At 43.2% G+C, this 22,391-nt stretch overlaps 1 protein-coding gene across 5 annotated transcripts in view; it reads right to left on the bottom strand.

Annotated features, from left to right (window-relative positions):
* The window catches only part of NDOR1 (NADPH dependent diflavin oxidoreductase 1), a 390,824-nt gene that overhangs the window by 348,041 nt on the left and 20,392 nt on the right, over nt 1-22,391 (bottom strand). For 3 of the 5 annotated variants that reach the window (XR_003942469.1, XM_030206227.1, XM_030206228.1), the window contains exon 3: nt 8,843-8,920. The exons of 1 other annotated variant lie outside the window; for it this stretch is intronic. Coding sequence is in view for 2 of the 4 variants with exons in the window: in XM_030206227.1 (XP_030062087.1) it covers nt 8,843-8,920 (78 nt within the window). In the remaining 2 variants the exon portion in view is untranslated. Of the gene's footprint in view, nt 1-8,842; nt 8,921-22,391 lie in introns of those variants that run through there. One more of the 5 variants, XM_030206231.1, reaches the window with a different exon arrangement.

Here is a 22,391-nt window from a genome sequence, read left to right as displayed (position 1 = left end):
TTCTATATCCCGTTGTATGTCAGAGGTTGAATCACCATCTAAAATAGTATAATAATGCCAGTCACCAAGCTGTCTGCTGGTCTCTGTCACATAATCGATTCTATCTTGTATAGCAATCCCCCCGCCTTTGTCGGTGGGTTTGATGATGATATCGTGGTTATTGGAAAGGGATTGGACTGCCTCTTTTTCTTCTCTGGATAAATTATAGTGTCTTTGTTTTTTCTTCTCTAGGCGGGAGACATCACGTTGAACACATTCAAAAAAAAGGTATGTATAAGTGGATCAGTTTGTCCTGGGGGAATCCATTTTGAGAGTTTTCTTTTTTACAACTGAGACATCCATATGAGCTGTTGAATTTTTAGAAAATGCATGAATAATCTGTAGTTTCCTTGAGAACTTAAATCTATCTGAGTTTGGAGTGCATTATACCTGGGTGTTGGTACAAAAGAGAGGCCCTTCTGAGGAACTTCGCACTGGAGATCAGAAAGGATATATTGTGATAAATTGTATATCGGGATGTCTACTTCCAACTGTCACTGCTTTGGTACTGTTCTTGATTGTAGTATTGTGGATGATTGTGGGATGGTTGATTGTGATGTAATAATTGGAATCTGTAGGGGAATGATCTGGGATAGGGTCTCTCCCTCTCTCTCAAGTGGGGCCGATTCATGGGTTGTCTTTCAAATGATGGACGCTCCAATTTCTGATTCCATTTGGGAGAATGTGGATCCCATATCCTGTCTAAAAAAAGACCTAGGGGATAAAGGAGGATGAGGAGAAACTGGAATAGTAAGAGGTGAGGTATAAGAATCCCCTGAGTCACTTATACGTTTCTTTCCTCTTTCTGGTGTTCTGACATTATTATTTTGTGTAGATGAATGACTAATCTTAGGGGTAGAATCTCTTTTTCATTCCATATTTATGTTCCTCCTATTTTTCTGTGTACCATTCTCCTATCTATAGTGGGTAATACTGAGTTTCATCCAGGGCTGGACTTAGCGCTTTTTCATCATTGGGAATCAAAGGGCATTTTTTTGTTGGAATATCTGCTGCAACCGGATGGTTCTCTTTTGGAGTCTGCGGATTTTAGACAGCGTTTTTCTTGTGGGGAGTCGGATTATTTTGCCTATTTACAATTATCTCAGTATATGCGTACCTTGGCTCCGATGACTCTTGACTTATCAATGGGAATTAGGCTTTGGGAGTTCTTCTAAGGGGATGCCCAGGATCAGGTGTCAGTTTTGTGGTTTCATAAGAGCCTTAATGCATACTTACCAGGTAAATCTTATGTGGCATTGTTGAAGGCATGGGCTAAGGAGTTGGGGCATCCTCTTGCCATGTCATCTTTGCGGGAGGGGGTTCTACGGGGAATTCCGGTAGCGGTTCATAGTGCAGAACTACAGGAATGCCAATTCCGGGTAATGCACAGAGCATATTTCTCACGACAAAGGGCGTTCCATGCGGGATGTGTGTCTACCCCTCAGTGTCCTAAGTGTCAATCCAGCATTTTCTTTTTGTTGCATGGGTTTTGGCAGTGTTTGCAGATTACATCTTTCTGGACAGGCATGGTCGGGTATCTCCAGTTGGTACTTGAGCATCCTCTTAGATTTTCCTTTTAGGGGTTGGTACATTCTAATATAGCCTCTATGGGAGCCATGGGGAAGGGGGAAATCCTATTCTTGCGGAAGGCATATATATTGGGGAATAAATGCATCTTCAATCACTGGCTGGGAGAACAAGCACCTAGTTTCTTTCCTAGGGTCTGGTAATGGAGGAACAAACTACATGAATCGTATGGGGCCAGAGGTCATCCAAATAGAAAGAAATCCTTTCTGCTCATTTGGGAGTCTTATTTGAATATTTTCTAACAACTAGACTCCAGTGTGTTCATCATATCAAAAATATCTTTATTACCAAACACGTGTTTGGTAATAAAGGTATTTTTGATATGATGAACACACTGGAGTCTAGTTGTTAGTAAATGTTGAAATTGTGACTCTAGTAGGATAAGTTTGTCCCTATTTAGTAGTCTTATTTGAATACCATTTCCCACAATGCTAGCAGTCAGGTTTTGAATCGCTTTATGAGTTAGGTGGTAGATGGTAATTCATATAATGCTCATCTCAGGAGTGGGGGTTTGGGGGAAGGGGGTTGTATAGCTTGCGACTGATGATTAGCTGGGATCTATCAGAGTCCAAGAACCCAGCCAAAGCTTCAACCAGTCTTTCATGAGGAGGAGGGGGTTGATTTTGAATTAGAATATGCTCAAAAATTTTGATGACGTGCTGTAAAGTGTAGAGGTTCTTGAATATGTGTATGATCATTGTTCTGCCTTTCCTAAGTATTAGATGTTTGCCTTGTCGTCAATAAAAATTGTTGAAACTAAAACATAGCTATACTTGACCATACTCTGTCAACCATTTCCAGAACTTCACTATAGGCTGAGTGAAAAAATATTTTCTATTTGTATTAAATGTATCAGTATGCCTGATCACTTTAGCCTTTCCTAATATGAAAGTTGTACCACCCCCTTAATCATGTCTATCACCTTTCTTTGTGCCTTTTCCAGTTCCACTACATCCTTTTTGAGATGTGGTGACCAGAACTGCACAAAAACACTCATGCAGCAATAGAGACGCATTATTCCCTTGCCTTAATTCTATATATAGCATGCACTCAATTTCTGTGCACAATTTAATGAGCCAATTAGACCCAATAATTGGGTGCTATCAATTAACACTAACTGGCAATAATTGGAATTTATGCACATCTTTATAGTCGCTATTCTAGAAGTTACGCCCATAAATCTTTTGGTGCAGATCTGAAAAAGGGGCATGGGCAGGTCAAGGGCATTTTTAAAAGATCTGTGCGCAGTGTTATAGAATTTGGGGGATCCGCACCTAATTTAGGCACTGGGATTTACACCAGAGTTCAGTTGGGGTAAATCCTAATGCCCAAAACTGGATGCAGGTCCCGGCACTAATTACTATTCTATGTTTAATTATGTTTATTGGTCAATTTAGTAAAAACAGATACATCACATGCACATAGATATACACAAATGACCAACCTGGTTTTCAAAAACTTCCCATGCCTCTCCCAGTCTTCTTTCATTCCCCTTCTCCTCCCCCCCCCCCCCCCCCCCCATCACAAAGTAAGTAAAAAAAACAGCATGTAGATGTCTCTGCCAACCTGAAATGCTAAAGTCAGATATTAAGTAGGCAGCTATGTGCCACATGTGGTAATGAAGACTAAAAACGTTCTCAAATGGAGCAAAAAACTAAAAAAAAAAAATTTTTTTAATAGTCTAGCAATTCCACCGACTGGCACTCCATCATGAGTAAAGATATCATATAAGAACACCAATGTGGTAGTGTTGGAGATTCCTTGGACAACCAGTAGTACAATATTGTCTTCTTATCCATTAGAAAAGCCCTTTGTAAAAATCCTTTATAGCCTTTCGGGGCCACAGATGTAATGGGGAAATGTGTGAACATAAGTACATAAGTAATGCCACACTGGGAAAAGACCAAGGGTCCATCGAGCCCAGCATCCTGTCCACAACAGCGGCCAATCCAGGCCAAGGGCACCTGGCAAGCTTCCCAAACGTACAAACATTCTATACATGTTATTCCTGGAATTGTGGATTTTTCCCAAGTCCATCTAGTAGTGGTTTATGGACTTGTTCTTTAGGAAACCGTCTAACCCCTTTTTAAACTCTGCTAATCTAACCGCCTTCACAATGTTCTCTGGCAACGAATTCCAGAGTTTAATTACGCGTTGGGTGAAGAAAAATTTTCTCTGATTTGTTTTAAATTTACTACACTGTAGTTTCATCGCATGCCCCCTAGTCCTAGTATTTTTGGAAAGCGTGAACAGACGCTTCACATCCACCCGTTCCACTCTACTCATTATTTTATATACCTCTATCATGTCTCCCCTCAGCCGTCTCTTCTCCAAGCTGAAAAGCCCCAGCTTCCTTAGTCTTTCTTCATAGGGAAGTTGTCCCATCCCCGCTATCATTTTAGTCGCCCTTCGCTGCACCTTTTCCAATTCTACTTTATCTTTCTTGAGATGCGGCAACCAGAATTGAACACAATACTCAAGGTGCGGTCGCACCATGGAGCAATACAACGGCATTATAACATCCTCACACCTGCTTTCCATACCTTTCCTAATAATACCCAACATTCTATTTGCTTTCCTAGCCACAGCAGTGTATTATCGACGACGACACCCAGATCCCTTTCTTGGTCCGTAACTCCTAACGTGGAACCTTGCATGACGTAGCTATAATTCGGGTTCTTTTTTCCCCACATGCATCACCTTGCACTTGCTCACATTAAACGTCATCTGCCATTTAGCCGCCCAGTCTCCCAGTCTCTTAAGGTCCTTCTGTAATTTTTCACAATCCTGTTGCGAGTTAACGACTTTGAATAACTTTTTGTCATCAGCAAATTTAATTACCTCGCTAGTTACTCCCATCTCTAAATCATTTAAAAAATATATTAAAAAGCAGCGGTCCTAGCACAGACCCCTGAGGAACCCCACTAACTACCCTTTCTCCATTGTGAAGTGGGTTATCCAAACAAGTGCAATTCCATGTTCTGGAGATCAGAGTAAACATTGTTCCAAAATCTGCATACTTTCGGACAGTGCCAGAACATGTGTCCTAACAAGGCTTCACTTGAAGAGCATTTTAGACAAGATGAACTGGAAATTCCCGCTCTGTGGACTCTATTCGGAGCAATACATAATCTCCAAAATTTTATAATTGGTTTCCCAAAGCGACATATTCTGGATCCACCCCTCTGAAGCACTGATGTATTTTAAGCACTATTCTATAAACAGCACCCAACCTGGAGTGCCATTTATGCCATTTTAGAGAATATCGCTTAGCACACATTTTTTTTCAGTGCCCAAATTTGAGCGCCATTTTCAGAATTGAGTCCTATATTCTTTGTTTTATTCTCTATTCCTTTCCTAATAATTCCTAACATTTTGTTTGCTATTTCAGCCATCATTGCACATTGAGCAGAAACTTTCATTGTACTGTCCACAATGAAACCTAAACCCTCTTCCTCACTGCTGACTCCTAATGTGGAACCTAGTATCATGTAACTATAATTTGGGTATTCTTTCCTATGTGCATCACTTTGCACTTGTCTACATTAAATTTCATCTACCATTTGGATTCAGTCTTCCAACCTCCAAATGTCATCCTGCAATTTCACGCAGTCTGCATAAAATTTAACAGCTTCTGAGTAAAAGATTTCAAACAAATAATACTTAGTATCCTCTCTCTTCTTCCACCCTCATACCAACCTTCCATCTCTGTCTCCTACCAAGCCTCCAAAGTAGCCACAGGTATATAGACTCTTGTTATGTCACTTGTTCCCTCTTCTTCCACCCTCCTCTAGATACAGCTTCTCCTCTGTACAGTGCTCTTATAAGCCCATCCTTCTACCTTTCTCCTCTCTTCATCCTTCCCCTCCAGCGTTCCCTGCCATCCCTCTCTCTTGCTTGCTCTCATCCTCCACAGTCTGATAAACCTGAGAACTGGCCCCAAACTAGCAGAATAACAGTAATGAGTAGGACATTCTTCTCTGTGTTCCTCTGCTTCTTACACCTCTGTTGAGCCAACAGGCTGAGGGAGGTATAAGAAATGTAGAAATATGCTGTCCCTTGCTCTCAGTAAAATACAGGCCAATGGCTCAGGCTAAGAACTAGGCCTATAAAAATCAAAGATAACTTCTGACACAAATTACATTTCACTGTAGCAAATGCTGAAATGAGGTAATTGGGAGCAGATAGAGGGTGGAGGAATCTGCTCTATAAACAAATAAGCAAGATTGGCACCTGCAAGAAGTCACGAGCAAAGACGTTTTGGCTTCATGAAGATAGTACTGGGTCAGCTGCACCCCAGATGAGATCATCCAGGGGGGGCTAGAGGAAGGCTTGGGAGCATGTGAAGTCATTCTTATCAACTGATAAGGACCAAACAGTTCCGGTGAGAAAGCTAGGGTCCATTGGGATGAAAAGAGTCAGAAGGGTATAAAAAGGGCTGTCTGAAGGGTGTTAAAAGGGAGAAGGCTCCAGAAGGCTGAAGAGAGAGTTCAGACTGCACCTGCTGTGTGAAACGTTGTCCCATCATGATCCAGAGATGAACGCCTAATTTGCCTGTACTGCTTTCGGTAAGATTGTAAAACTATCTTCTTATATCCCAGTGAGTCCTTCTGATTCTGGAGCTTGTTAATTCCTGGACTGTGTAAGAACAGTCTGGGGGAATATGAGGTCAAAATAATTAGTGGGAACATGCAAATTATCTACATTTTTGGTAACCCCGAACGTGTGCCTTAAGCAGCCCACCTTCGCAAGCTGGGATCTAATCTGTATTTGACCGGTCTTCCACTATTTTAATTATCTAACTGCTGGGAAACTCCTTCTTTGTTTTCCCTTTAAAAAAAAAAATTTCCTTTTCATTCTGTTTCAGTTACATGAACAGCGGGAAATCTTACTTCCCATAAATCTACAAAATACTGGAACATCTCTTGCTTGTCTTAAACCTTTGCTCCACAGTAGATTTTTTTTTTTTTTTTAACTTTTTTAGCTCCTGGCAATAAATCGCTTTTCTTTCCTCTCCTAATTTAACTAAAACTGAACTTCGCTCCGTGCTCAAGGTTTCTTCTTCTGGGACAATTGCCAGAGTAAGATTGTTTATACAATTTACCCTGCATGTTCTGTACATGGAGATTACATGCCATGACAGAAGCAGAATTGCCACATTGAGTTTAAAAGTCATTTTTTGTGTGCTTTCGGCTCTGTCCTGACAGACCTGCAAAAGTTCAGCTTACTTTCCTGTTACTTTTCTGCTCTCTCCTAATAGCAGAACATCTTTTACATACACCTGCTCTGTAATGCGAGCTAGGTATCTTCTGTCCTCCAAGCCTTACAGTTTGACTCACTTCTACCTACCCTTGCTTTTTGATTTATCAACAAGACGTTCGTTCCAGGCTTAAATCTGCATTATTTTTTTTTTGTTACACAGTTTCCCATCCGTGGAGACTGACCCCACCCTTTGTAGAGGTTCCAGACTTGAAGTCTATGCTGGCTGCTGTTTCCCCTCACACAGGGTGTGTTGAGCGCATACTGCTGCTGTTTCCCCTAAAACATAGAGGGAGTGTTGAGCGCCTCCTTAACCTCTACCAAGGTGTTTTTTTAGGGTTCTATACTTTGTACGGGATGATTTTTGAGACTGGTTCCCACCCAACATGAGTGTTGCAGTCTCCAGTAAGCTCCTGGTGCTCTCTGCAGAGGAAGGTTTGGGCTGGTACCCACTTATGAGTGGAGAGTTGCAGCCCCAGGTAATTCCGGGTTCCCTCTGGAAAAAAAAATAATTAAAAAAAAAAACCAACCAGAGGAGTGTGGCGGATTTACGTCCCTTTGCATACCAGTTCGGGGAACTTACTGTCCCTGTACAAAGCAGTGGTTTTTAGGGTCCGGTTGTCCCTTTTTCTACAGAGGAGTACTGCGACCCTACGCCCCTTTGTGAATACAAAGGAGTGGTTTTTGGGATTGCCCTCATTCAGGTACTATACATTTAGCTGAAGATTACGGGGGGGGGGGGGGGTTTAGAGGTTTTGAAGTGATCAAACTGTGTGGGTTTTTTTGGGGTGGTCCTTAGGTTGACCAACACTTTTTTTTTTTTTTTTTTAAGGTCCTAAGGTTGACCGAACTGGGTATTTTTTTGTGGTCCTAAGGTTGACCAAACTGTGGGTGAAAAGGGTATTCTTGAGCGACCTTGTCTTAAGTGTCTTGTAATGGCTCCTGATAAAAAAGGGTTATAATTAGTGGACGCATTAATAACTCAGGTTTAGACTGCGGGGTTTGCTAAGTCCCTTGACCGTTACATATACATATTAAAGTTTCTTGTCCGGATCAGCTAAAATAGTGCCTTTACGAATTGCCGTGGGAAACCCATTCTCCTTACTCAGACGTATTCGCAGGTCTCCTTGGTTAGACGTGGGGTATCTGAATAGTTTACTTTTGTGAAGTATCCCTGAACACTGGAAAGTTCTGAACACAGGTAAGTATATAATTCACTAATTTTTTAATTAATTTTTTTAATGCAGATTTAGATATAGTGCCAGTCTTCTTGTATTTCCTTTACTCTGTTAGACTCCTTTCACACTATAATATAGTTCAGCACATAATTACACAACACCATATGTGCCACTCTTTGTGCCATACACTTTTCTGACCATGGCCACGCCCCTAGAGATTGTTCTAAAGTTTTTCCCTTTTGATAAACACCTTAATGCGCTAGATAAATTTATCCTTATTGGGGCGCAGGAAGGTAGTCCCAAATCTCTGCACACTTCCCAAAACAAGGCGCATCCACCTTTGAACGTGGCCGCACCTACAGCTCCATCTCCATGTGAGGGAGCTCCATCTCCATATGAAGTTGCAGTTCTCCAACGAACCTTTAACCTGTGGTGTTGCCGTAGGTTATACATCTTTGCCACCACATCTCCTGAACCCCACAAATGCACAAGAAACCACTTTTTGTTTTTTGTTTTTTACCATTCCCAAGGCTACCCTTACAGTTCTGCTAACGTGGCACTCCATTTTTTTTTTTACATGAATCATGAGACTTTGAGTGCAAATCTCTTTACAGTGATCTACTCTTCCGGTTAAAAAGAAGCACTTCAGGGTGAGTGCCATTTCTTCCCCATATACACACTTACATTTATAAGCCAGCACAACACTTACAGAAAGACATGAAGCCAAAAGCAGACAGAAGGACTCAAATACAGAACTAGATCCTCAAACAGTGTCCTACCTTCATGTTATCTGGAGGGTCTCCTTGACCTGTAGTTGAACAAACAAACACCACCAATGGCTCGTGGATCAGGTTAGCCTGAATGCAGACACAAGAGATGACATTACTGAAATTCCAGTGGTACAGGACTCAGTATTTAGATATTGTTGCAGTTTTTACAAGTCACTCCATAGGGAATCCAAAAGTTCTGAACAGACTATCTCGAGAAACGGGCACAAAGCAATATAGACCCTGAGCAAGTACAAGGAAATAGTGAGCTGCAGCAAGTGAAGCAACTACAGAATGGGTAAGATCAGCAGATAAGAACTCGTGTTCCTGCAATTCCATTGCACAAAATAGATTTGGTAGTTTCTGTTGCCTCGTGGGGAAACTACAGGCCCTACTTATTAAGCTCAGTCAACGCAAAAAGAAAAAAAAAGTATAAACATCAGGATATGAACTTGTCATTAGCAGACATCACTGAAAATATCCCACCCAACGGGCAGATAAACAGCTCAAACAATTTGATTACCAAGTTGAATAAACACATGCATTTGTATGCAAACCCTAAGTGAAGAGCAATTGTGGATGTGTGCCAACCCCCTAAAATGGAGGACATCTGCAGTTGCACGAGATCCCGCATGCAAACACCCATGGATTTGCTTTGTAACAGTCCAAACAGCAATTATTTATCAAATTTTGTAAACACATCCCTTAAAAATTAAATTCATGACCCCTGAACAGACTGATTCAAGCTAAGGAAATCCAAAGGGCTATAAAAGGTATCTCACCTGTGCAAAGCGCAAGGTCCCAATGACTACCCTTGTGAATTTTACAGGTTACTATCCTTACAATTGCTAGACCCTCTGATTTATTAATATAACACGGTAGTAGAGAAGAGTTCATTTCCAGCTTTTGAAAATACTGCTCTTATTTTTCTGATTCCAAAACCCGAAAGGCTACCCCAGATGCCTGGTTAATACCGCCCTATTTCTTTGATTAACATTGATATGAAGTTTCTGTTGTGATTTTGGCTGACAAACTGGCTGTGTTTCTGCCTTTTTATTGGGCCCTGATCAAGTGGGATTTGAAAAAGGTAGATGAACAGTGATAAATGTAGAGTGCCTACTCCTGGCAATGTCTATGTGCAAAAGTAGAGGGGAGTGGGTTGTATTGGTGAGCCTGAATGCAGAAAAGGCCTTTGACAAAATGTGTTGCCCTTTCCTCTTACATAGTAACATAGTAGATGATAGCAGTCCATTCAGTTTGCCCAAAAAGATATATAAGTTATGACGTAATACTGATTTGTCCTTGCCATTTTCAGAGCATACAAGTCTGCCCGGCATGGTCCTTGTTCTAAAACTTCAGAAGTTGTCTTTGAAGCTCTTGAAAAGCTCCACTTCAATCCATCAAAATCTATTCAGCCATGAGCAAGGCACAGACCATAGAGAATTCTGCCCAGCACTGGCTTTGCTTCCCAATTACTGGCATTGCTACCTAATCTCCGCTAAGCTTCTTTGGCTCCATTCTTTCTAAACAGGATTCCTTTGTGTTTATCCTATACATTTTTTTAAATTCTGTTACCGTTTTCATTTCCACCACCTTCCGTGGGAGGCAATCCAGATATCTACCACCCTCTTAGTGAAAAAATATTCCTGACATAATTTCCGAGTCAGCCCCCCTTCAACCTTAATTCATGTCCTCTAGTTCTACCACCTTCCTGTTTCTGGAAAAGGTTTTAGCAGTCTGCTGAATATGTGCAGAGAAGAGGAGAGAGAGGAGTCGAAAATTACCCCCAAGGTTACGAGATGATGAGACAGAGAGGATAAGAGTGTTATCCACAGAAATAGAGAATGGGGGAAGAGGAGAGGTTGGTTTAGGGGGAAAGATAAGAAGCTCAGTTTTGGTCATGTTTAGTTTCAGATGGCGGTGAGACGTCCAGGCAGCAATGTCAGACAGGCAGGCTGATACTTTATCCTGGATTCCTGCTGAGATTTCTGGTGTGGAGAGGTAGATCTGGGAGTCATCAGCATAAAGGCGATACTGAACACAATGGGATGAGATCAGAGAACCAAGGAAAGAAGTAAAGATGGAGAAAAGAAGAGGTCTCAGGACAGATCCCCGAGGTACACCAACTGATAGTGGAATACAAGTGGAAGAGGATCCACCAGAGTATACACTAAAAGTACGATGGAAGAGATAAGAAAAAAAAACCAGGAAAGAACACAGCCCTGAAATCCAAGTAAGGACAGTGTATCAAGGAGTAGGATGTGATCAACAGTGTCAAAAGCAGCAGAAAGATCGAGAAGGATGAGGATAGAATACAGACCTTTGGATCTGGCCAGGAACAGGTTATTGGAGACTTTAGTAAGTGCTGTCTCGGTTGAATGACGAGGGCAAAAGCCAGATTGAAGTGGATCAAGAATAGCTTGAGATAAAAGTCAAGACAACGGAGGTGAACAGCACGTTCAAGTATCTTGGATAGGAAATGGAGGAGGGAGATACAGCAATAGTTAGAAGAACAGGTAGGGTCCAATGAAGGTTTTTTAAGGAGTGGTGTGACTACGGCATGTTTGAAGGCATCAGGAACAGTCACAGTTGAAAGTGAAAGACTGAGGATATGACAGATAAAAGGGATGACAGTAGGAGAGATAGTGCTAATTAGACGGGTGGGAATAGGATCAGAGGAACAGGTAGTTAGTTTTGAGGAGGAAAATAGATGTGGAGTTTTCTTTTCAGTGATTTCAGAAAAGGAAGAAAAGGAAGCAGGGGTTGGAGGGTTGAGATAATGAAGGAGAGGTGGAGGTGACTTGGTTGAGATTTCAAAGTTAATCTTATGAACCTTATCATGGAAGTACTCAGCCACAGTCTGGAGAGAAAGTGAAGGAGGAGTTGGAGGTGAAGGCACTTTGAGGAGAGAGTTCAGTGTGGCAAAGAGATGTCGAGGGTTCAAGCCAAGAGAATTTGTCAACTGGATGTAATAGTCCTGTTTGGCAAGAGCAGACTGGAAGGAGGTCAGCAAGAATTTGAAATGTATGAAGTCAGCATGGGCACGGGATTTCAGCCAAAGGCGTTCGGCAGAGCAGGCACAGAAATGTAGGTAGCGGATTCTAGAGGTCAGCCAAGGCTGGAGTTTGGTACGCCTTACAGAACGGGGGATGGAAGGAGCGGGAGTATCCAGAGCAGAGGATAGATTGGTATTATAGGAAGAGACAGCCTCATTGACAGACTTGGATAACATAGTGGTCGAGAAGAGATATGAAACACTGGAGAACAGAGTAGAAGGGTCAACAGCCTGAAGATTCCTAAAGGGGAAAAGGAAATGGGACTTAATATACCGCCTTTCTGAGGTTTTTGCAACTACATTCAAAGCGGTTTACATATATTCAGGTACTTATTTTGTACCAGGGACAATGGAGGGTTAAGTGACTTGCCCAAATTGGTTGAGATTGGAAGGGACTGGGGAGGAGGGTGTTTAAGTGTGAAAGTTATCAGATGATGGTCAGAGAGGGGAAGAGCTGAGGCAAGGAAACTTGAGAGTGAGCAGTTTGAGAAGAAGATAAGATTAAGACAGTGGCCATTCAGTTGAAGATTGAAAGAGGATGTTAAAAGCGAGAAACTGAGAAGCATAAGAGTCAGAGGGATCATTAGTATGAATGTTAAAATCACCAAGAATGAGAGAAGGAGAAGAAGGTTCAAGAAAGAAGGAAAGCCAGGCATCAAAGTCAGTGAGAAAGGAAGAATGGGACATCATGGGGTCAATAAATGACTGCTACTCAGAGAGGCAGAGGAGTGAATAGACGAATGGAGTGGACTTCGAAAGAAAAAAAAGCAGTGAGTGAGGTGGAAGAAGAGGTTGAAATCTACAGGAGGGTGAAAGTAGTAGCCAGACACCACCTTTGCAGCCAAGCGGGCAAGGAGTACAGGAGAAAAGATAACCTCCACGGCACAGGGCCGCAACTGAAGCAGAGTCTTCAGGGCAAAGCCAAGTTTCGGTTAGGGCAATCAGATGGAGAGTACAAGAGATAACGAGGTTGTGGATGTAGGAAAGTTTGTTACAGACAGAGCAGGCATTCCACAGAGCACAAGAAAAAGGCAGGCAAGAAGGGGGGAGGAGAGGAACAGAAATTAGATTGGAGACATTACGGTGTAACCTGCACGAATAGGATGAGAGCTAATGTGGAGGACCAGGATTGGGATTGATGTCAGCAACGGAGAGCAGGAGAACGAGCAAGGGAGTACAGAGAAGCATGACGGCAACAACGAAGGCGAGATGTACTCAGATAGAATGGAGATTGTTGAATGGAAGGAAGGAAATGTTGAAGGTTGAGAGCTGAGAAGAATGATGAATACAAAACAAATGGTGAGATGATGAAAGCAAAGGGTGGGCAATGTGTTCCTGCAGTGTGCAGTGGTTTCAGATGGAGAAACAGATTAGGAAGGGACAGTACCAAGAAGAGAAAGCATACTGGAGCCATAAGTAGCAACTGGGAGAAAATATAAAATGTATAGAGAAAATTGTCCGGCACGCAGCACCTGGAGCGAGGGCCCTGGGTGGATCGCAGTGGACCTGGGAGTCACCCTGGAGAAGGCTGTGAGGATAAGCAGAAGGGCTGCAAGATGAAAATTTCTCAATTTTTAGATTTTTATCTACAACCTATAGTAAAAAATCATTCAGCATTGTAATTAGATGCACCGAATCTCTGACATATGAAGGGGTGTTTTTTTACTATAGGTTGTAGATGAAAATTTCTCAATTTTCAGATTTTCATCTACAACCTATAGTAAAAAAACATCCCTTCATATGTCAGAGATTCGGCGCATCTAATTACAATGCTGAATGATTTAGTGATAGGGGATACTCCTGTAATGTTAGCTACTATGGATGTGATCTCGTTATATACTATGATTCCTCAACAGAAAGCATTAGAATTAACTGATGCACATTTACAAGAGATGGACATTTCTCACCACAAAATTACACTCTTGAACCAGACACGGGCTGTGGCGATGGGAGCCACTGTACATAAGCATCGCCATGCTGGGACAGACCAACGGTCCATCGAGCCCAGCACCCTACCGTGGCTTGCCTTTACATGGCACAGTTCGAAAGTAACCATGTATATAGCTTGCCACACAATGCCCATATAATTTGCTGGAAAAGATTCACTGAGGACATTTTTCTGATATGGGGCGGTGATGGCAAATCCCTAGCCCAATTTTTTGAATATCTCAATAACTGTGATCCAAACATCAAATTTGAGGTTAATATAGGTATTCACCAGGTCAATTTTCTGGATATACAAGTAACCATACACAATGAGGGGCATAATCGAACGGCGCCGGTCATCTCCGAGGATGGCGCGGCGAAGGGGAGGGGCCAACCGTATTTTCGAAACGAGATGGCCAGCCAACTTTCGTTTCGATAATATGGTGGAACCTGGCCAAATCAGGGACGGCCAAAGTATAGGAAAAAGGCCGGCCTCAGATACTCCTTTATCGTAGTTGAACACGGCTAAATCAGATGCGCCCAAAGTATAGGAAAAATATGGCACTTATGTGAGAAACGCGTTACTGTACTTTATACTTCTCAATCTTCCTTATATTTCCCCCTACCTGGATGTCCACAACTACATGCACTGTAGTTGCGGAACATGCAGCTATGGGAAATATAACGAACATACTCATTTTATTGTGTACATATGAAGTTCGCACACTTGATAACGATCCATATAAGGAAAACTCTGAACGTAGGTCCTGCACGCATGACGGCCATGCGTCACAGCCGGCCATGTGTGGAGCCCTTATATATGCCAAGACGTGCACGTACTGACCTATCCATATATGGAATGGCGAACCATATATGGAGCCGTGCGTTTAAGGACGGCCATCACGCATGGCCGTCCATATAAGGCGAGGCACGCTTTCCAATTCACTGAGAAACATGGCTCTCCGGAGAGAACCTAATTTCAGCACAGCTGAAAATCTGCTCCTCATCTACCTGTGCGTTAGGCACAGGAGAATTCTATTTCCCCACCACCACCACCTGCCCCCCAGGACTCCCTGCATCCGAGCCTGGGGAGAGATAAGGGACAGGTTGGAGAGATAAGTGTTTGACCCCTCCCCTCCTGGGCTATCAGGGCCCCCTCCTGTAGCTACACATATAACAGCTCCCTCAGCAGTGTAAGCAAAAACTGGAGTCTGCATTCAAGGGTAAGCAATGATATGTGCACATGCACATTCATTAACAGAATCTATGTACTAGAAAGCAAAAACACAAACGGTACTCTCTGTCCTAGCGCCCACCTCAATTACATCATCTGTAGCTATGTAATGTGTCACCCCCCCCCCCCAATCAGTGTTGTGAGTCTCTACTATTTGATTTCCAAATGAATTTGTGTGCTGAAGGCAAGAAGGGTCATCCCCTGACTCCTGGTGTACAAATTTATATCTTGCAGAAGATTTGGCATCAGAAGGGACCTAGAGTCCCTCCAGCAGAGGTACCGCAGAATTAGGCACAACAACCCTGACATAATCAGGGCAGCCAGATGGCGTATCAGGGCTCAACATAAGTATTATAAACAGGGCATCTGTACTCATTTGTAAATGTATGTATTTAATAATGCAAATGTCCTGTCCAATATCAGTTTCCATCCTCCAATTCGACATGGTTAACCATGGTGTTCTATTAAACATCCTTGAATACTTTGGACTGGGTGGAAACGTATTGAACTGGTTCTACAAATTCCTAACTGCAAGATCTTATCAAGTGATATCTAAGTCGACCATTTCCTCACCATGGAGACCTGGATGTGGAGTGCCTCAGAGCTCGCCGCTTTCACCAATTCTCTTTAATTTAATAATGTTGCCACTAGCCAAATCACTATCCAATCAAGGCCTAAACCCATATATTTACGCCGACATCATAATATACATTCCATTCAAGAGCAACTTATCAGAAATTATAGATAAAATTAATACCAGCTTCCAAATCATTAACTCATGGGCTGATGCTTTCCTACTTAAACTCAATGCAGAAAAGACTCAATGTATTATCTTATCATCACAGTTTAACAAGACTAATTACGCCAATATTAATACACCATGCCATACTCTCCCTATTGTGAATAACTTAAAACTCCTGGGTGTTACTATTGATCGCCATGCGAAGAATGTGACAAAGAAAATGTTTTTTGCTATGTGGAAGCTGAAAAGAGTGAAACCTTTTTTCCCAAGGGAAGTATTCCGCAAATTAGTGCGATCGCTAGTACTGAGCCACCTGGATTACTGTAACTCCATTTTCGCAGGATGCAAAGAAAAAACCATTAAGAAACTCCAGACTGCCCAAAATACCGCAGCTAGACTCATATTCGGAAAGGCAAAGTATGAGAGCGCCAAACTCCTCAGAGAAAAATGACATTGGCTTCCACTAAAGGAGGAGGCCGTGGAGGAGGAGGTCCCACCACCTCCAGCATCCCCAGCACCATCCCCTTCCCCAGCACCATCCCCTTCCCCAGCACTGTGCCTCCTGCAGCAACTGGTTGATGGGCAAAACCAGCTGCTGGATGCCCAAAACCAGTTGCTGAATGCCCAAAACCAGTTGCTGCAGGAAGTGTCAGCAATGAGGCAGGAGATGGGGGGCAATGTGGCAGGCTAATGAGCAGCACCTTAGGGCAGTGAGGCTGCTCCTGGTGCTGCTCATTAGCCTGCTGCACACAGCCATTCAGGGAGGAGGACGTGGCTGCTGCTAAAGGACATTTGGGGGGTGGGGGGGGAGAATTGGACATTGTTCAATTTTTGTTAAATACACGGATATTTTTTTCATATAACAGGGTGTGTGTCTCTACTTTGTGCACTACATATTATGAAATGCTAGGGTTGATGTGAGAGGAGGCAGCAATATGGATTGCATGACAGGTGAACTGTGACAAAGAAACTTTGGGACATATGTGTGATGTGTGGCCATACAGAAAGCCACCTGTTCCTTCCAAACTGCATGGCTGTATGGTAAGGGGGGGAGGCTGGGTGGGCGTTTGTGTTCAGGAACAGAAATGCCCATCCAGGCTCCCCCCCCCCCTTACGATAGAGCTCCACAGCACAGAGTTGTGTAAATAATAGGTATGTTGTCTAGCACTAGTGATCTGCCAAGTAGAAACTTGCAGATAACCATAGGTAGCACATAGACGATGTTTGCTCTCTGATCACCAGACATCCTTACCCACAACCAAACCACATTGGTGAGGGCCAGCAAGGAGCTACAAACAGCTGGGTCATCTTTTCACATTGAAGGTATCAGCATAGGAAGGAGCTACAAACAGCTGGGTCATCTTTTCACATTGAAGGTATCAGCATAGGAAGGAGCTACAAACAGCTGGGTCATCTTTTCACATCTTTTCAGCAATGGTATATAGTGCTGAGGAGAAAAGGGAAAACAAGGGTAAAAGCACTGCAATATAATACAACAGGTACAGAAGGGCACAGGCTACATAAATATATGTTGTTGTATTTATTTTGATTTTGCTCACAGCTTTTTCAGTAGTAGCTCAAGGTGAGTTACATTCAGGTACTCTGGATATTTCTCAGTCCCAGGAGGGCTCTAAGTTTGCAACTGAGGCAATGGACGGTTAAGTGACTTGCCCAAGATCACAAGCAGCAGCAATGGGATTTGAACCCGCAACCTCTGGATTGCAAGACCGGTGCACTAATCACTAGGCCACTCCAGCCACCAGGCTGTAGCCACCTGCAAGTAATTTGGATTAGGAACTGTAACCAGAAACCCTCTCCCTCACCATGACTTAAGGGCTCAGTACCTGTGGCCACCTTGAAAATAGTTTGCAGGCTAGAATTTAGAAATGTTGTTGTTCCATAACTATGGAGGATTGTAGGACTGTGTTGAATAATGTGGAAAAGACATTCAGTGCATATATGCTCCCCCCCTCCCCACCCCCAACAACCTTGACAATGGGTGGGCACTTCATAAAAGGGGACTGGGGTTCACCACATAAAGAAGGATGGAACCTAGTGGGGGAACACATGAGGTGGAAAGCGGGAGACAAACTACCTGCTATGGATACCCGTGAACCTGGTGAAAATAGAGGTAAGATTTGAATGCAAAGAACAGAGACAGAATGCCGAGTAGTCTGATAGGACTCAAATCAGATCCATTCCTTGAAACTTCGATGCTAACATACTGGATTTCCTGTTTGTCTGTCAAAATTAGATTGTAAGCTCTGTCGAGCAGGGACGGTCTCTTCATGTTCAAGTGTACAGCGCTGCATACGTTTAGTAGCGCTATAGAAATGATAAGTAGTAGTAGAATGGGGAGCCCTTGACCATGAGGGATACACACATCCATTCTCAGGGCCTCTTCCCCTCCCACACCCCACAGGCAGCCACAACCGAATGTGTCCAATAGAGAACAAGACATCTGTTCAATGAATTGGGTAGAAACAATCATGGCTCTCAGAGTGCAGTGTATTACAGTCCACTGCTGTCTCTTGCAATCCTCTTGACCATCTTGTCCTGCAAGATGGAAGAAGTGTTTGTTTAGCACCTACATAGGCGAAACAGAAAAGGTGGCTGAGAGGTATGAGCTTACCTTGAACTTGTGGTGCAAGAATCTGTTGGCTCCAAGGGACCAGAGGGCTGCCTGCTTCAACAAAGGAAAGAGAGAATGGGGGGCAGTGAGGGAGCACATCACACACAGCAATGAACTCCTGGAGGGTAGAAAATGGAGAGTTGGTCACATGTAGAAAATGCAGAGTATATGCTAAGCTACCAGCTAACAACCAGTCTGAAACCAAACCCACACACCAGTTATCTTTCAAGAATTGGCAAAAAAGTTCACCCTCCCCCCCCCCCCCCCCAAAAAAAAAAAATTACAAAACCACAAACAAACAAGTGTACACAAGCATACAGTGGGAAAAACAAGGTTTACTATAACTGGAGCTAAAACTCTTTCAAATACCAGCCCATAATGTAACGAACTACCTCTAAAGTGCAAGCTGTTTTAAAGAGGCACCAATAAAGCTAATGCAAGCTTTCAAATGGGACGAGCAGCTGCAGACATTTATCATTCTCACCCTTAATTGAAGTGAGGACACCCCAAAACACAGAGCAGCTGGGGCAGCCCATAGTTCCCAACCTATAATAAAAAATAAGCCAGCCATCTTTCGTTTCAATAATACGGTCGGGGCCAGCCAATTCTCAGTATTTTGGCCGGCTTTAGAGATGGCCAGCATTCATTTCTGCCCATAATGGAAACTAGTGCTGGCGATCTCAAACCCGGCCAAATGCAAGGCATTTGGTCGTGGGAGGAGCTAGCATTTGTAGTGCACTGGTCCCCATGACATGCCAGGACACCAACCGGGCACCCTAGAGGGCACTTCTAAAAATTAAAAATAAAAATAGCTCCCAGGTGCATAGCTCCCTTACCTTGTGTGCTGAGCCCCCCAAATCCCCCCCAAAACCCACTCCCCACAACTCTACACCATTACCATAGCCCTTATGGGTGAAGGGGGGCACCTATATGTGGGTACAGGGGGTTTTGGAGGGCTCCCATTTACCCACCACAAGTGATGGGCCTGGGTCCACCTGTCTGAAGTGCACTGCACCCACTAAAAACTGCTCCAGGGACCTGCATACTGCTGTCATGGAGCAGGGTATGACATTTCAGGCTGGCATATAGGCTGGCGAAAAAATGTTTTTTTAATTTTTTTTTTGGGTGGGAGGGGGTTGGTGACCACTGGGGGAGTAAGGGGAGGTCATCCCCGATTCCCTCCTGTGGTCATTTGGTGATTTGGGGCTCCTTTTTGAAGCTTGGTCGTGAAAAAAAAAAAAGGACCAAGTAAAGCCGGCGAAATGCTCATCAAGCCTGGCTTTTTTTTCCCATTATCGGGCGAAGCCGGCCATCTCATGAGCACGCCCCCATCCCGCCTTCACTACCCTACCGACACGCCCCCTTGAAATTTCGCCAGCTCTGCAACGGAAAGCAATTGAAGCCAGCCAAAATCGGCTTTCGATTATACCGATTTGGCCGGTTTCAGGAGATCGCCGGCGATCTCCCGATTTGTGTCGGAAGATCGCGGGCGATCTCTTTCGAAAATAAGCCTGAATGGGAGCTTTACACCCAGCTTTACCTCAAAACTACGGATACAAATTTGATTTTACACTATAACAGTTTCCATCCGACAGCACAGAAAGAAGGTATCCCTGTGGGCCAGTACTTGAGATTGAGGAAATTATGCTACTCTAAAGAAAACTTTCATCAACATGCTAAGGATTTACGAGATAGATTTTTACAACGGGCATATCCCAAAAAGACTATTAAAAGAGCAACTAATTCTCACAGATAGTGGCTCCTGTGACCTCAGCAAGCTACCCCAGTACAGAATACTAATGTCACCTGTGTGTTACCTTTCTCCTCAAGAGCGACCCAAATCAAGAAAATCATAATGAAACACTGGCCAATGATGAACTTACATGGCATAAATGTAGAGCCCCGATTTGCATATACCAGGGCTCAGAATTTAGGAGAAGTACTTTCGAGACGTGACGAGGCACCTAATCTAGGGGGTAATAGGAGTCATAGCACTTGCAACAGATGCTCATATTGTCAATATGCATAGGTCACTACAGCCATAACACATCCTATCACAGGGCGTAAGGTAGAGTTACAGGGGAAGACTGACTGTGAATCTATGCCCCTGTGAAAAATGGTACATTGGCCAGACCAGACGTAAGATAAAGCAGCGAATAGGGAAACATCTCAGTAACCTATGAACTCATAAAAAAAGAAGCACCTGTGGTTAGCCAGTGGGAACAATTAGGACATCAGGAGAAAGATCTTTTATTTGTAGTTCTAGCACAGATCTGTTTACCAAGGGGTGGGGGGGCAACATCACCACAAGCCTTTTACATAAAGAAGCACAGATCTGGCAGACCACAGCCCCGAAGGGTTTAAATAAAGAGACTGACAGGTGGGCGGTGACACACCTCTAAGGGTATTTAAACTGTGGGTGGGAATTTGATGTGAGACTGCGCATGCACCGGCATCCTACCTACCTGGGGCGGACTGTTATTCGGTCCATACCACAGGGCAGCAAAAAAATGTAAGTAAATAGATTTGGATTAATGACTTAAAAGATAAATAGAGGGCATAAAGTGTAATAGTGAGTGAGAAAATAAAAATCTGTTTTATTTCAGGTCATTCATTCCCCTGACGACGTGCAACGCCAAACATGCGAGCATGCTGGGAATGGGAACAGAATTACCATGATAGGGAACACGCTGAATATCACTGAGGGAAACGGGGAGCACATCACAAGCAAAAGGAAAATGAAAAAAAATGAGCAAATGATTTGAGCTCCAGCCTACCCATGGCACTATAGAGAGACAACACATCCCTACGAGATAAGTGGACTTTTCTTTAAAAACTTTAAAAACTTTTGTCAATAAATTTATTTATTTGTTGCATTTGTATCCCACATTTTCCCACCTATTTGCAGGCTCAACGTGGCTTACATTATTCCGTAATGGCGATCGCCATTTCCGGCATGAGGAAATACAAATTGGTAATACGTTGAATGTTCATAAGAGAACAAGCAGATTAGCAGTCAGGTATAAAGAGTTCATTATCAGGATAAGAGAGAGAGTGGTGTAGCGTTAAAGTTCATTCGTAACAGTTGATGAGGCAATCAGTTTTAGAGAGTTTGGTTATGTCCGGTTCTGGTATAAGTTTCGTTGACTGGAATTTAGGATGGATCGTTGTGGTATGCCTTGTTGAACAGGTTGGTTTTTAGTGATTTTCGGAAGTTTGTTACGTCATGTATTGTTTTTATGGCATATGGTAGCGCATTCCATAGTTGGGTACATATGTAGGAGAAGCTGGACGCATATGTTGATTTATATTTTAGTCCTTTGCAGCTGGGGTAATGGAGATTCAGGAATGTGCGTGATGAACTTTTTGTATTCCTGGGTGGTAAGTCTATGAGGTCTGATATGTAGACCGGGGCCTTGCCGTGAATGATTTTATGAACTAGAGTACAGACCTTAAACGCAATACTTCCCTGAGTGGGAGCCAGTGCAATTTCTCTCAGGGGCCTGGCGCTTTCGAATTTCATTTTTCCAAATATGAGTCTGGCTGCTGTGTTTTGGGCAGTCTGGAGTTTCTTGATGATTTGTTCTTTGCATCCGGCATAAATTGTGTTGCAGTAATCTAGGTGGCTTAGCACCATTGATTGTACCAACTACTACTACTACTACTACTATTTAGCATTTCTATAGCGCTACAAGGCATACGCAGCGCTGCACAAACATAGAAGAAAGACAGTCCCTGCTCAAAGAGCTTACAATCTAATAGACAAAAAATAAATAAAGTAAGCAAATCAAATCAATTAATGTGAACGGGAAGGAAGAGAGGAGGGTAGGTGGAGGCGAGTGGTTACGAGTCAAAAGCAATGTTAAAGAGGTGGGCTTTAGATTTAAAGGTGGCCAAGGAAGGGGCAAGACGTAGGGGCTCAGAAAGTTTATTCCAGGCGTAGGGTGCAGCGAGACAGAAGGTGCGAAGTCT

Source organism: Microcaecilia unicolor, chromosome 6, assembly GCF_901765095.1.
Source record: "Microcaecilia unicolor chromosome 6, aMicUni1.1, whole genome shotgun sequence".
NCBI lineage: Eukaryota > Metazoa > Chordata > Amphibia > Gymnophiona > Siphonopidae > Microcaecilia > Microcaecilia unicolor.
The sequence above is the reverse complement of the archived record's forward strand: the minus strand, read 5'-3'. Positions and strand labels throughout refer to the sequence as shown.